This window comes from Gymnoscopelus microlampas, assembly GCF_963454915.1.
Source record: "Gymnoscopelus microlampas genome assembly, chromosome: 9".
In the NCBI taxonomy this organism is placed as follows: Eukaryota; Metazoa; Chordata; class Actinopteri; order Myctophiformes; family Myctophidae; genus Gymnoscopelus; species Gymnoscopelus microlampas.
The window spans coordinates 41,204,052-41,219,363 of record NC_139946.1 but is presented as its reverse complement, the minus strand read 5'-3'; the positions used below and the strand labels follow the sequence as shown (position 1 = coordinate 41,219,363).

The following is a 15,312-nucleotide window of genomic DNA, read 5'->3' as shown; positions in this document are numbered from 1 at the left end:
GAGGAATGGTAGTGCAGAGAGCGGAAAAAGAAAAGTGGTAAAATGCAGGCGTTGATAAGAGATGAAGCGAAACGAGAGGGAACTCTGTGTGGGTGTTAAGAGTAGAGTAGAGCGGCTTCTTTTACGTAGACTACTAGGTCCCATGCATGCGTCATGGTGTCGACTGGTTTGCCTTGGGCAGGGACAGTCTGCCTGTGTGATAAGGCCTGTCAGAGCAAGAGAGGGTAAGAGATGCGGAGGAGGGAGAGTGGGAGAGAGGGAGAGAGTGAGTGAGTGAGTGTGTGTTGAACATGCTTGGCCAACCATTTCTTAAGTGTTTTGCCAGAGGATATTTTACTTTCCAAGTGTACACGCTCATATGGTGAATTTACCCTGCTACTATATAGCGAGGTCAGTATATACTATATATATATATATATATATATATATATATATATAGTATTTGACAAGGTTATACATGTGTGCATATGCTCATCAGCTACTGTATAGATCAGGGTTACTCAACAAGAGAGAGATGAAGCAGGGACCCCTCAAAATCAATTAAATGGCAATGACAAAGATATGTTCAAGAATGAAGGTAATTTGTCACTCACTATGCATCCAGGTAGTAGCAGCAAAAGCAAAGTGTGTGAGGTAGGAAAAACATTGAACGATAAGAAGGCTGAAGCATTTCACATACACACTTAAGTTAAGTTTGTATTCCTCTGTGGGCATAGAAAAAAGTTTGTTCGACACGCATTGTCATTGAAATGCATTGAACAGGCGTCCTGCTGTGGCCAGTCGTGCACGCGCACGCGCACGCGCACGCGCAAACGCTTACTTGGTGGGTTCTAAGCGAGATGCACACATGCAAGTCAATTTGCAAGTCTCTCTGTCTCACACACACACGCGCACACACACACGCACACGCATACACACACACACACACACACACACACACACACACACACACACACACACACACACACACACACACACACACACACACACACACACACACACACACACACACACACAGAGAGAGAGAGATGCAACAGCCTGAAGTCCACGCTGAAGTAATCAAATAAGCAGGGCAATTTCAAGTTAAGTTATTATCAAGTAAAGAAAGTTAGGCAACAAAATAAAATAATAGTTGTTGCTACTTGCTGCTGCTCGAACCAAGCGTTGATTCCCGGCTTTGGGTGTCCGAAGGTGCAGTGATGTTTTTGTCCGCCTTTATACAGTGTGTTTGGACAACAGATGTGCTAAAAAAAGTGAAGCTGTGTCCGTGACGTGTGTTGGTTATTAGAGTACATCTCGCAGGCAAGAGGGAGGACGTGAGAGGACGCTGGCGCTGGTTGTGTGCCGCTTCTCCGTTCTCCACCATTAGTTTTTATTCTATTTTATCTTTTTAAACTTGTGATTTATGCACAGCGGCCAATACAGACTACAACTGTCTGTGCTACTCTTGGACTTTTGTGCATGTAAGTACATTAAAGGTGTTGAAAGCAGCTTAGGTTGCCAGAGTACTGAGCAATATTTATACCATGTGTGGACCCGGTTGGATTAGTGGTGTGCTGTGACTCCCGGCACAAAGCCCTCACAGCGCTTAGTGGCACTGCATGGCCCTTGTTTATTAGTATAATTTGTTGATGACTCTTGACACAGTAATGGTCTTATTTTTGTTTAATTCTAGAGGTATTAAAAAGGTCTTATAGTCCTTAAGTCCTCCACTTTAGAAATGTGCAGATACCCTGTACACTTATACTGTTTGTTGGTTTGTTTATTGTTGAGTGAGAAAACAATGTTGCACATTAAGCTAGTTATTAATCTCGGGAACCCCCCAAAACAAACTGGGGGTCCCAACCCCCAGTTTGGGAACCACTGTTCTAGAAGGAGAGGAAATTAATCAAATGGCACAAAAATAAGTGCACACTCTCTACAGTATATGCGTAGAACCAAGCAAGTGGTTAGGTTCCAGTCTAAAAAATGAAGCCAATGCTTTAGTATCTTAAACGTGCATTTGTATATCGTCGCTATATCTCCATATTCAATGTGTTTGTGTTTTTTTCCCCCGTAAATTAACGCCCTACTTGTTCATAATACAGCGTCACACAAAAGGCATCAAAAGTAACAAGCTCGAAACACGTTTTGAGCTTGTAGATCTGCTACTTTTGCTATTTTTGGATTTGTATCATGAAAAGAAACAATTTTGGACATATAAGGTTTCCACCAAACAGAGACGGTATCTAAGGGCCTAGCAGGAGGCAACAACTCCACTGCTTGCAAAAAGAAGTTGTATTGTATAGAAGAGAAGTATGGGGGAAATGACCCTATACTTCTCACTTCTCATTTATCCAAGTAAAGATTTCCCTAATGGGTTTATGTTCTCAATCGCTGGTTCCAAGTCTTCAATGATGTTGATTTTTATAAACGATGGTCCCATTTAGAGTAGAATAGACAATAAAGCAGGGTATGCTTTAGACTAGTCATTACCATAGATCTGTGTTTCTCAAACTTTTTTATGCCCAAAAAAGTTTGACATAGCCTACATATATCATGCCGCCAAATTGATACGTATTTGGCCACAAACCCCCATTATGATAATGTGACGTGTTGTGAGCTTGTAGATCGGTGCTACAAAAACTTTATGAATCACAAAAAACACAGCTCCCTCCTCCTATTTCCCACCAAACACCATCTTTCCTCATCATCATCATTTATTTAACTCACGACCATGTTCACATGGTATGGAGCACAAATATCGTACATTTTCATTACATAGTATTTCATACAGACATAGCAAAAGGCATGGCAAGCCTTACTTAAACAGAGGGAGAACATTCTTTAGAAAAGCACCTAATTTATAGATAACTCTTTGCTTATCAGATTGCAGTAGTAAAATTAGTTTCATCATAGATGGGCGAGTTGTAAAATACTTTGGCAGTATGCGTGTCCTAATATCTCCACTGAGACTCCTTCCCTCCTAATGTCTCCACCGAGAACCCGCCCACACGTCTCCACCGAGACACCTTCTCTCCCGCATTGTCTCCACTGAGACCCCATGCGAATAGCTACTTGCATGCAACTACAAATTCACTGAATATCCTCAAATATCACAAATTCACAGAATATATACGAAAATACAACAAAGCCGTCATGGGGATCATGCTGGGTGTTTTGTGCCCGGCAATATGACTGCAGAGCAATACTAGAGCAGTGGTTCTCAAACTTTTTCATGTCAAGGACCCCCAAAATGATATGTATTTGGCCGCGGACCCCCATCTCCAAAATATTTTGTTCCAGGGACCCCCAGAAGCAAAGATTTGAGTTACAAATGTTCACTTTAAAAATATATACATTCAAAGATTTGCACAAAATGATCACGATTTTTCAAAAATAGCCCCCCTGTTACCCCCCACAAGGACCCCTGGGGGTCCCCACACCCCACTTTGGGAACCAGTGTACTAGAGAGGCATACCAGCTCTCAAAAGCTGTCACTCCAAAGCGCATGCCCCTCCATCTCCCGATTCCTCACCTCCATTTTCCTGACACTGACGGCCGGGGCAGCAGACATCTCTTGGTGTAAATGGGAGGACTGGTGTAATGGGAGTGGATGTGTCAGGCAGCACCAGCAGCGGAGCATGAAATTATGACCTCCGGGGTCATAACAATCGTCTATTTTCAAATATAGCTGATGTACGAAGGGTTAAAGTGGTTAAACTGATTTTGAGGCTATATTGACTCATTTTGCTGAGCACCCTCAAGGACCCCCGGAGGTCCCCATAGGTCCACAATGGCGTCGTCCATGTATCCAACATGATGACTGGTGGTGGAGGCTTCAAAAATAGAGATATTGAGCTCAGTGAGCCTCAAATGCTTTTCTATGACGAGAGGTCAGTCGTAACAGAAAAGCGCTTTACAGTTCACACTCTTGTCGTAACTTATCATTTTGCCTGTTAACCAGACCATTTCCGAGATGTGTCCTCTTTTTTAAGCTTAAATTGGTCCCACTCCAAGAGAGCGAGAGTTACACTGTAAAATCCTTGATGTTATTCTTCTCGATTTGTAACTCGGAGTGTGCAAATGCACCCGCAAGCCGCAAGGTTGTTAAATGGACACTTTTTTTACTCAGTCTCAGCTCTGCTCCTTTGTTGTACACACAACAAGGAAGGAGCGTTGCTGTGGACAAAAAGCAAGCCCAACACGACATTTTGTGCGTAACTTTGAAGTAGACAATAATACCAACTAGTCCATATACAGTACCCGCTATTTCCATCCGCCGCCCAATCCAGGCTATGGACTGCAAATACGACTACAGATCCCATTGCCTGTGAGGACTGCTCATAAAAATGCTAATAAACAGCTTAATATTGGGGAAAGTGGAAAAATTGGCTGCGTCACCGTCTTCATGATGCCAATGGTCAATGCCAGTGGGCAAGTTCAGATCAATTGGTCAACTCCCACTGAGGGGAGAAATGTGGATCAATCCTGGATAAGTAGGAGGACAATACCAACCCTATATTACCTTTTCCATAGCGAGCATCAATAGAATATCGATCTAATCGAGGTTCACAATATCACTCGGCACTATATATGTACTGTCTGGAAGGTTTGGAAAATGCGTTTCAAGGTCAGAAATGTACTTGAATTCTGAATATCTTCCTGGATTACATCATTGGTGGGGGGACACATGTTTTGCTTGCTGTTATATTAATTGCGTTTGGGACAACAGTGTTGCTGCTTTAAACAGTGACACACACAAATACTCGGACATACTGTAAATACACACATACACACATGGGAAAGGGGATAAGCCCCTTTCCCACTGGGATACCATGACATTGCTGGATAAAACATCAACATAAATTGCCAGCAGAGTCATTCCCCACATTGCCCCTCTTTATGGAGAAGTAGTCTACCATAGTAGTTTCAACATGGGATCCCGACCCACCAAACAGTGGGTCGGGACCCATGTTTGGGTCGCGGACGCATTTTTATGGGTCGTGAGTAAATATCTCTTTTTTGTGTCTTCCATTTAGAAAGAAAAAACGCTTTTTTAGATCTGCTATTTTCACTAGTTTGGGTCCCTGGCACACGTCACATTTCTTTTTTCAGTCGTGAGCTAAAAGGTACCATATGGTGACTGTAATGCTCACGCTATCATAAAGCACACGTGAGACGAGGCATTTGGAGATGATAAAATATGTATTTGGGATGAAACTAAACAACAGCATCTCTAGGCTACTCTCTCTCTCTCCCTCTCTCTCTCTCTCGCCCACACCCTACGCACTCAACGTACTGAGCTATTCCTTAAAGGAGTTTATGCTCCTTGTATAACACCAGGAGATGTCAACTCGCATCGTAGTTGTTGAATATTCCGTGCATGTACAAAATATATTTTTCAGCAACGCTCTTAGCTGCAACAACATTGTTCCAATGAAGCAGTTTTGCTTCGGTTTGCAGGCAGCCACACACTATGCTGTCCCTGGCACTCTCCTACGCTCTCTCTCCACCCAGTATAACCTGAGTTAAATGCCAACTGGCATTGTAGTTTATACATGGCACGCATGAAAAGAAAAAGAATCTTTCAGCAAATCTGTTAGTTACACCAACCTTGTTTTTTCTGCACACTACAGTAGGATTCAAGCCCATTTCATACTCACAATGTGTGAAACTTGTGAAATGGGACATTCTGCATAATGAGTACTTTCTACTTTTGGTACTTTAAGTACATTTTTATATCAATACTTTTGTACTTTTACTCAAGTACATTTTGAATTTGTACTACGGACATTTGGGGCATCTAGATCCTATCGACGTGCCTTCCACCCAATCTCACATCATACTCTGTCGGATGGAACCCTCATATATCCAAAACTGTTACTTTTCAGGATTCAAATTCAAAAATAGCAAAAAAAAAATGCATAGCAAAAAAAAGACATCCACTGTGAGATGGCAGCCATACAGTACATGTGGTGATGTGCTCTTCCACCTGAGTGGCAGAGTGGGGTGGGGGGATAGAAACAGTTGAGTGTCATCGGCATAGCAGTGGTAAGATAGATTGTGAGCAGAGATGACAGTGCCAAGAGTTTTAGTGTACAGGGAGAAAGGGGGGCGGCCAAGTACAGCTCCCTGGGGTGACCCCGGCTAGGAGGGTGCGGGGGGATGAAAGCAAACCTTTCCAAGAAACCTGGCAGGTCCGGCCAGTTAGGTAGGAGGAGGAGGACCACTTTAGCGCTGTCCCAGCGATGCCTAGGTCACCAAGGCTGTCCGGGAGCAGCTTGTGGTTCACTGTGTCAAATGCTACTGATAGGTCTAGAAGAATCAGGACTGCAGAGTGGGAGGCAGCCTTTGGCAGCACATAGTGCTTCTGTGACTGCAAGGAGTGCAGTTTCTGTGGAGTGGGCCGGTTTGAATCCTGACTGGTTGGGATACAGCAGGTCGTTCTGTGAGAGACGGAGAGAAAGCTGGTCGGAAACAACACGTTCAAGAGTTTTGGAAAGAAAGGAAAGGACTGATACTGGCCTGTAGTTCTTGACGTCTGAGGAGTCGAGAGTTGTTTTTTTGAGGAGCGGCGTTACTCTGGCTGACTTGAAGGCAGATGAGACACAGCCTGTTTCTGGTCCTTTCTACGGAGTCACTCACTATGGGATAACTGCGCCACCTGGCGATGCTATCCCATAGTGAGTGACTCACTCCAAAAGTAAAGAAACCGGGGTTACATTCATAACCTTCGCGAAGTTACACATGTGTTGATGATGGAGGTAATGAAGGGGAGTAGATCAGGTGCAATGGTCTGCAAGATTGGGGTGGGGGTGGGATCAAGAGGTCAGGTGGTAGGTCTAGTGGAGGTCACTAGTTGTAGGACCTCATCTGGAGAGAGAGGAGAGAAGGTGGACAGGCATGATATGTTGGAGTGAGTCAGACACTTCTTTATAGGGAAGATGGGAAAAGGAGCTGCTGATGTCGTCAACCTTCTTCTCAAAGTAGGTGACAAAAGTGTCAGCTGAAAGGGATGAAGGTGGGGGGGTGTGGGGATGGGGTTTAATAAGGAGGGAGGAGCAAGTGGAAAAGAGCTTCCTTGGGTTAGAGGCAAAGGATGGAATCTTGGTGTGGTAGAAAGAGGATTTAGCATTGGATATAGTGAGAGGGAGAAGGCAGAAAGGAGTGAGTGAAAGTGCGAGAGGTCATTTGGTTGCTCCGCCTTGCGCCACTTCCTTTCAGCTGCCCTTAGGATTTCAGATAACCAGGGGAGCCAGCGGACATGGGCGTGCTGGCTTGGAAGAGAGAGAACAGCACCGTCAAACGCAGATGAGACAGTGAGGTTGCGGTGAGAGGGAGGGGAAGGAATCCGGGGAGGGTAGAGAGGAGAGTATGGAGGACGAGAGAGTGGAGGGGCTTAGGGACCTTAGTCGAGTGGTGACGGTCAGAGGGTGAGTAGGTTTAGGTGGGAGAGTAGAGAGAGAGAGAGAGAGAGAGAGAGAGAGAGAGAGAGAGAGAGAGAGAGAGAGAGAGAGAGAGTGAAGGTTATAAAGTAGTGGTCAGAGGTATATGTAGGGGGGGGACAGAGAGGTTAGAGGGAGAGCAGCCTCTGGAGAACACAAGGTCCAACACATTACCAGCTCTATGAGTGGGAGGAGAAGGAGACAGGGAGAGGTCGAATGAAGACAGAATAGGGACGTAACAAGAAGATACTTCTCTGCAGTAGGTACGCTGAAGTCACCCAGTAGAATGAGGTGGGGGGGGGGGGGGGGGGGGGGGCATCCTCCGGAAAGGAGCTGATCAGAGAATCTAGTTCTTCCAGGAAGTTCCCAAAGGGTCGATGGAGCACAATGATGGCATAACAAAAGATATAAAAATAATATTTCTGTGTCGTGTTTGCATTTTCTCTTCTGTATGGTTTGCTCATTGAGTACAGTATGTCTCTGGTGTCACATAGCATAGATTTAATGTGTTCCCTGCACTACTCAAACCTTCATGTAAATGATAAATATTGGGACCAGTCTGGAGCTTTTTGGAAGTCCCCAGTGATTCAGGCATACCACTTAACGTGAATATGAATTTTCACGGTCAGCCAAAGCCCTTGGTTTTACTGGAAAATAATGTCTCGCCGAGCATTTGAATGAGAGGCATTCATTCCGTTGTTTCCTTGCTGATTTCTAAAAGCATAACATCCTGGATAGATGGCTTTGAGGAGGCCACTCTTCTGAATCCATAAAGACGCCATCAATACCACAGCACTGCCAAGAGGCATTTAGCAGGACACCGAATATCTATAAGATTACTTGAGATGTGTTTGTTTTTTAGCACTATGCTGACAAGTCTCTGCTGCTGTCTTTAGGTGGTGTTATTTGCCTTCTATCACGCCCGAGGGATGCTGGGCCAGTTATAGTATTTTGGATTATATGAGATCATGGGAAATATTTGTGAGCCAGGCATTATACAATACCGTATATACAGTGTACTGCATTGGTTATCAAAGTGGGGTCCGCCGACCCCCAGGGGTCCTTGGGGGGGTTCCAGGGGGTCCCCAGCAAATAGCATCACAATCATCATTAACCACTTTATCCATTTATATGTTGGCTATTCAAAAAGAGCAAATGTACAAGCTCACGGCGAGGCACAAAGTGACGACCTGTAGTACTGTAGCCTACTTAAGTAAAATCTTAACATACTTTTATTTTACTTGAGTATTTCCAATTAGTGATACTCCACTACATCGCAGAGGGAAATATTATTTATTAAAGGTATTTTATTTGAGGTAAATAATGGATTGCCTACATCTGGCTTATTAGCCGGCTCTGTCTGCGTTAGATCTCTTTTAACCCGTTAAAACCGGTAAAGGATCTGTGTCATTAGATTTTAGTGTTGGCTACTCAAAGATAGCAGATCTGCTATTTTTTTTAATCTAGATCTACAAGCTCACGGTGTGCTGCAAGCTTGTACATCTGCCTGGGACCCCACTTTGAGAACTACTGGTTTAGAAATGGGCCTCATGCAGGTCTTAATGGGTTAAATGCACATGGTGGTGATTGATTAAAGCCGTGGTGTTTGGTTGCCAGACTCTCTGCCCTTGACTGATGCGTTTGAGCAGCAATATGTATGTATGGATAGATCTGCTGCTGGATCTACGGTCGATGCACGGGACTCTCACAGCAATAATTACCTCATCCACCAGAGAGAGCCTGAGGGGTTGACCGTGTGTGTGTGTGTGTGTGTGTGTGTGTGTGTGTGTGTGTGTGTTTGTTCAAGTGTTGCCATGTCCGCTTATTATAAGCGACTTTGGGCTTGTTTTATTTCTGTAAAGTAGCTTGTAAATATTGGTGGTTGTGGTGTGTGTAAAGTTTTTTATGTTAAGTATAGCTTGTAAATATTGGTGGTTGGGGGGGGGGGCTTGTGTTTCTAATGTGTAATTGCTTGATTTTGGGCTTGTTTCATAATGTCGTTGATAAACCAGTGGTTCTTTCATGGCAAGGACCCCCCAGATTAATATGTAGGCTATTTGTCCACAGACCACCCATATGAAAATATTTTGGGCCAGGGTTTTGACCAATGATATGCAGCCAAATACATATTATTGGGGATCCTCGACATGAAAAAGTTTGAGAACCACTGGCTTATTTCTCTCGCAAAAAAATCTGGCAACACTGTTCTACTACCCTTCCGGCTGGCTGGTTTCTATAGTTCCATCCAGACCTACTGAAGAGTGTCAGAGCATGAAGACTCCTCTGATCGCTCACAGATGAACACAATCAATACTGATGGATGCAGAGAGAGAGAGAGAGAGAGAGAGAGAGAGAGAGAGAGGTGTGGGGGGGGAGTATGAAAGGAGCTTTACCTGAAGAGGGGAGGGGAGGGGGGAGGAAGGAGCAAGGGAAGAGGAAAGTGTCTGATCATTTATCATCGTCTTCCTCTCAGACCACACTGCCTTGTAGAAAAACAAAAGAATCGTTATACAACGTATCGCCGCTGTTTGTGCAATTGTCTACAAAAAAAAATAGCCAGTCTGCAAGCTCACAATGCAATGCAACAGTGTGAGTGGTTAGTTGTCCAGTCTGTGGGGTTTTATAACCATTTGAACCAATGAAAAGTATTGAAATAACAACTACACTGCCTCCATTTTGAACACAGTTTTCCGTATCCTGAAAAGGTCTCGCTCTATCCAATGTTTCCACCCGATATAGTCGCTGTCGTGCAGAAACCTCTTATCTCTCTAGCTTTTTGTCTTTTTTCATAAATTAACACCCTGCGTGATCATACTACAGTGTCACACAAAAGCATCCAAAGTATCAGATCTACAAGCTCGAAACGCGGCGCTTCGCGACGCGTTTCGAGCTTGTTACTTTGGATGCTTTTGAATTTGAATCCTGAAAAGTCCGAGTTTTGGACGTATGAGGTTTCCACCGGACAGAGACGATAAGCAGGTGGACTAGGGGCCGGCAGAGCCATATAAGGAGGGTTGCGTCACCTCCGTTCACTTCATCGGGCCAGTCCGAGGAGCGGAATAGTGACAAACATATAGAAACCTAGATACCTCATTGGCCTCTGCAGTTCGTTGGAGCAACCTGTGTCGTATGGTGGCCGCCATATTAGAGGGGGCACGGGCACAAATCACAGTGCGTTGACTACTGGCCCATCACAGCTCGTCTTTTCCATGACTTGTCGGAATCTAGTTGTCCCGCCCCCACCTGCCTCTGATTGGCCTACCGAACGGCCCCTTCTGTGACGGCCGCGGAAGTTTCCAGCTTGCCCCCCCCCGGAAGTGGAAGCGTCCCCTGGATACAGACGCCTTTATACAGTATGTCTATGGTGACAAAGCCCTGAAGTTTACGGCACGCATTGGAGTCTGTGAGCGTTTGTCACTATTTCGAGTTTACATGAACCGCGTGACCGGCGCTGTTTTCTGCTCCCTAGTTGACACAACTCTCCAATAGAAGGCTCTGGGGGACAGAGATAATAGTGAGTGAAAGGATGGAGGCAGTGGAGAGAGAGAACATGGGAAGAAAGAGTAAAGTAAGAAAGTCATCTGAATGCAGAGAGAGAGGGAGAGGAAGAGAGGGGAGAGAGAGAGAGAGAGAGAGAGAGAGAGAGAGAGAGAGAGAAAGAGAGAGGGAGAGAGCAAGGAACGAAAGAACAAAGCCACCGTTTTCTGTGTTCCTAATCATTAAATAGGCCTCCAGCCAGCTGTGACCCTCTTCGTGTCAATGAGTACAAACAGTACACCCATGCATGTTGACACACACACACACACACACACACACACACACACACACACACACACACACACACACACACACACACACACACACACACACACACACACACACACACACACGTGCGCCCACGATGCACCTATACATACTGACACAACGTGACAGGTGAGGGGGAGTTTGGGGTGAGGAGGAGGGGAGGGGCCAGGAACTCATGTCAGCAGATAGTTTACAACTGACATGTGATTGCTGTCACTGCCTGTGTGTGTGTGTGTGTGTGTGTGTGTGTGTGTGTGTGTGTGTGTGTGTGTGTGTGTGTGTGTGTGTGTGTGTGTGTGTGTGTGTGTGTGTGTGTGTGTGTGTGTGTGTGTGTGTGTGTGTGTGTGTGTGTGTGTGTGTGTGTGTGTGATTCCGATGTGGTACGCTGTCTCGTACCCATTGTTTTTTCTCCTGATATCCCCGATAACCTTTTGTCAGAAAACACGCACCGTATAACGGCCCGATTCATCGCTTCCACGCCGCGCTGTGAGCTTGTAGGTCTGCTATTCTCTGCCTCTCTTCTACATTGCAGTATTGATACTTTTACTCAAGTAAAACATCTGAGTACTTTTTCCACCCACTGAATATCGGTGACACGTTGTCGGACCATTTATTCGTCACACTCCCCGGTTTTATAAGGACCTAAAGTCACCCTTGTGTACACTACGTGTGTGTCTGTGTGTGTGTGTGTGCGTGTGTGTGCGTGTGTGCGTGTGTGTGTGCGTGTGTGTGTGTGTGTGTGTGTGTGTGTGTGTGTGTGTGCGTAAACGTGCAGACAAAGATATTCCAATGTTGAGATGATAAACGAGAAGCGGCTGTACGATAATTCATTTAAAGGTTATCTGCCACTCTGTGACTGGCAGGATCAAATCCCAGTTTGGACAGGCGAGCCTACGCTACTCTGTGTGTGTGTGTGTGTGTGTGTGGTAACTAATGACTTCCCTTCTCCATTCCCTTTTTGCATGTGTGTATCTATGTTCATCCAAGCTGTGCATGTTCAGTTTATTTCTGTGTTGTGTGAGTGAATGAATGAATATATATGTACGTATGTATGTAGGCTAACAGTATGTTACATGTCTGTATGTTAAGTCTACGTCCGACTCTGTTATTCTACGTACAACTATGTACTGTTTTTACTGTGTCAAACGATCTATATATGATATAAATGAAATGTAGAATATAAATGATGTGTTGTTGTGTTTTACAGCAGAAGCCTCTGACCAAATCCCCCCCTGTCTGCCTAATGTCTTTGAAATGGTCTGAGACATCAATCTCTTCTGTCATAAATGTGTCGGTAAACAATCTTGTGACAAGCAGCCACTTAAACCCCTAGCGTCCCTATTCCGGGGGCAAACATTTTAGTGAAAATAGCAGATCAGCAAGCTCAGCTTGTAGGTATACTAGCTTATTTTTGGCAATGATATTTGGTTGTAGAGTGGGGAAAAAAGGAGGGGGCCTAGCATAGATCCCTGGGGGACTCCTGTCAATATAGGGTTTAAGTGGTTAAATGGGATTGATGTTGCCCAAGCTGTTCGGAGGACGTGAAACAACGCTTTGATTATAATAATCAAAGTAAAACCTGGCACCGGCACCTGCAGTGAAATGATCCTAAATCTTTTCAAATTGCAACCACTGACTGAAAAAACCCACTGGATTCCGGATGCATGGTGCTTCAAATCCCGCATATAATTCTGAAATGGAAACGACTTTATTTTGCAAAGAGAGAGAGAGACAGAAATTGGATAATAGTTTGGAAATGAAAGCAAAACGTATCAAATCCTGGCCCATTCCACCCCCCCCCCCCCTCCTCCTCATCCACTATATCTTCTCATCTCCCTCTGTATGCTAAGGGCTCTCTCTCTCTCTCGCTCTCTCTCCCTCCCTCTCTCTCTCTCTCGCTCCCCTTTCTCTCTCATTAAAATTCTCAAACCTAGGCTACCCGTCCGCACAATGATGTTTCGCAGTAACCGCCCCCGCAGTACAATCGACAGTATGCATGAAGTCGCGCGTACGTGTGTGTGTGTGTGTGTGTGTGTGTGTGCGTGTGCGTGTGTGTGTGTGTGTGTGTGTGTGTGTGTGTGTGTGTGTGTGTGTGTGTGCGTGTGTGTGTGTGTGCGTGTGCGTGTCAATATGTGCCTCTGTGTAGGCACATGCCCACACCACTCACGTGGGTGTCAGAAGGTGCAACAGGGGGATTTTGTCACAGGTTTCTGATGTTGCACAGTTATATGCTCTCTAACTATCACTGCTATGGTTTTCATTATTTTTTTTACAGCAACATTTTCACAGCTTACAGTGATTATCTTATATTATAATGATGCAGACATTATTAGACTCGCTGCTATCACTGGTTGACAGTATTATGCTTTGATTCCCCACGGACTTTTGTTCCCAAGAGCTGCGACCTGAGCTAATTCTTCCATTGTCAGCAGCAATACTGACATATTTTTTGATCTTTTTTTTTCTTCAAAAAAAAAAAAAGAAAAAGGAAAAAATCCTTCTTTTCTTGCTTCTCTAACTGTCTTTAAGTGACTTCTACCTTTATACAGATAACTACAGTTGCGCTGTGCCAGTGGTGGAAAAAGTACTCAAATTCTTAAAAGTACCAATACTGCAATATAGAAATACTCTGTTACAAGTAAAAGTCCAGAATTAAAGATTTACTTGAGGTAAGGTACAAAAGTATTGGCATCAAAACGTACTTAAAGTATCAAAAGTAAAATGTTAATGTTAATGTTAATGTTTGAAAATTGCAGATCTACAAGTTCACAACATGTCGCAATGCGACGCGTTGTGAGCTTGTAGATCGGTTATTTTCCAATAGCCTAGGTATCTAATAGGGCTAAACTGGTTAATGTACGTTTCATAATATCATAATTTATATCTGGAAAGCAACTAGTAACTAAAGTTTTCAAATAATTGTAGTGGAGTAAAAGTACAATATTTGCCTCTGAGATGTAGTGGAGTAGAAGTAAAAGTACCAAAAAAGTAAAGTAAGTAAAGTAAAAAAATTAAAATACTCAAAATTGTACTTAAGTACAGTACTTGAGTAAATGTACTTAGTTACTTTCCACCACTGCGCTGTGCTACATGTTGAGATGGACGGTACAGTGTCTTAATTATCACCCGCTCTCCCTCTTTCAGATTTTTCCCAAGGGGGGAGGGGGAGGGGGGTGAAGTGATAGACATTCCTGATCTTTTCAGAGCATCTTTTGAAAAAGCTGTGTGTGTTTCTTTATTGTCCTGTTTTCCTCCAACTTCTCCTTCTTGGTCCCTATAGGTCCCCTTACAAAGAAACACACTGATGATTTAGGTGATAGTGACCGCACGGACGATGAAGGTATTTTTTTCCGATGCCAATCTGATTTGCATGACAAAGGGAAACCAAACCTTGCCCTTTTCTACTTCCTCCTCCAATTTTTTTCTTCTTTGATTTTCTTACCATTTCTTGTCCTTTTTTTGAAAGTGGTGGAGATTTTCTTTTTGCTCTTTTACCCGTAAAAAAACTCTTTTTTGGGCTGGATGTGTTTTGTCCTTTTTTGGCTTGATGTCTTTAGAAGTATGTTTACATGTCTTCCCACCTTCGTTGATATAGATTAATAACCTAACTTTTAGGTTTTCATGCTTGAATTTGCTGTTTTTCTTTAATTTGTCTTTACTTTTCTACATGTTGCATCCCACTAGCAGAACTATTAACCCTTTCAGCCAATTCCTTAACACATTTTTGCATGGTTTTTCAATTCTCTTTTCCAAAAAAAACAACAAATTATGATGAAAAGACCTATATACAAGGTGACCAATATTGGCTTTTCTTTCATCCATGCTAACTCTTAAATCGTTATTGTTGGGGGTGTCAAACCAGTGACCTTCATTATTGTGTAATGTGGGGTATGGTCATAATAAAGGAAGACGACACATCGTTGCTGTCGGGCAGACGATGTGTTTTATTCATAGTGGCCCTGGGGGGGGGAAAAAATGTCTTCTGGCATGGTTTCATCTCCAGCAGAGTGCGAACGATGATCATTTTACACCAACAAAGTGAAACCAACAATTAATGACTCTCCAACCGTGAATTTCATTT

At 43.9% G+C, this 15,312-nt stretch overlaps 1 protein-coding gene across 2 annotated transcripts in view; it reads left to right on the top strand.

Moving 5' to 3' along the window:
* Window positions 1-15,312, top strand: part of nlgn1 (neuroligin 1) — a gene marked incomplete at its 3' end in the record, with an annotated part of 373,866 nt that overhangs the window by 123,824 nt on the left and 234,730 nt on the right. Inside the window, exon 2 of one of the 2 annotated variants that reach the window (XM_084067844.1) lies at window positions 14,512-14,571. The exons of the other annotated variant lie outside the window; for it this stretch is intronic. Within the exon in view, the coding sequence (XP_083923970.1) occupies window positions 14,512-14,571 (60 nt within the window). The remainder of the gene's footprint in view (window positions 1-14,511; window positions 14,572-15,312) is intronic. 2 annotated transcript variants of the gene reach the window in all.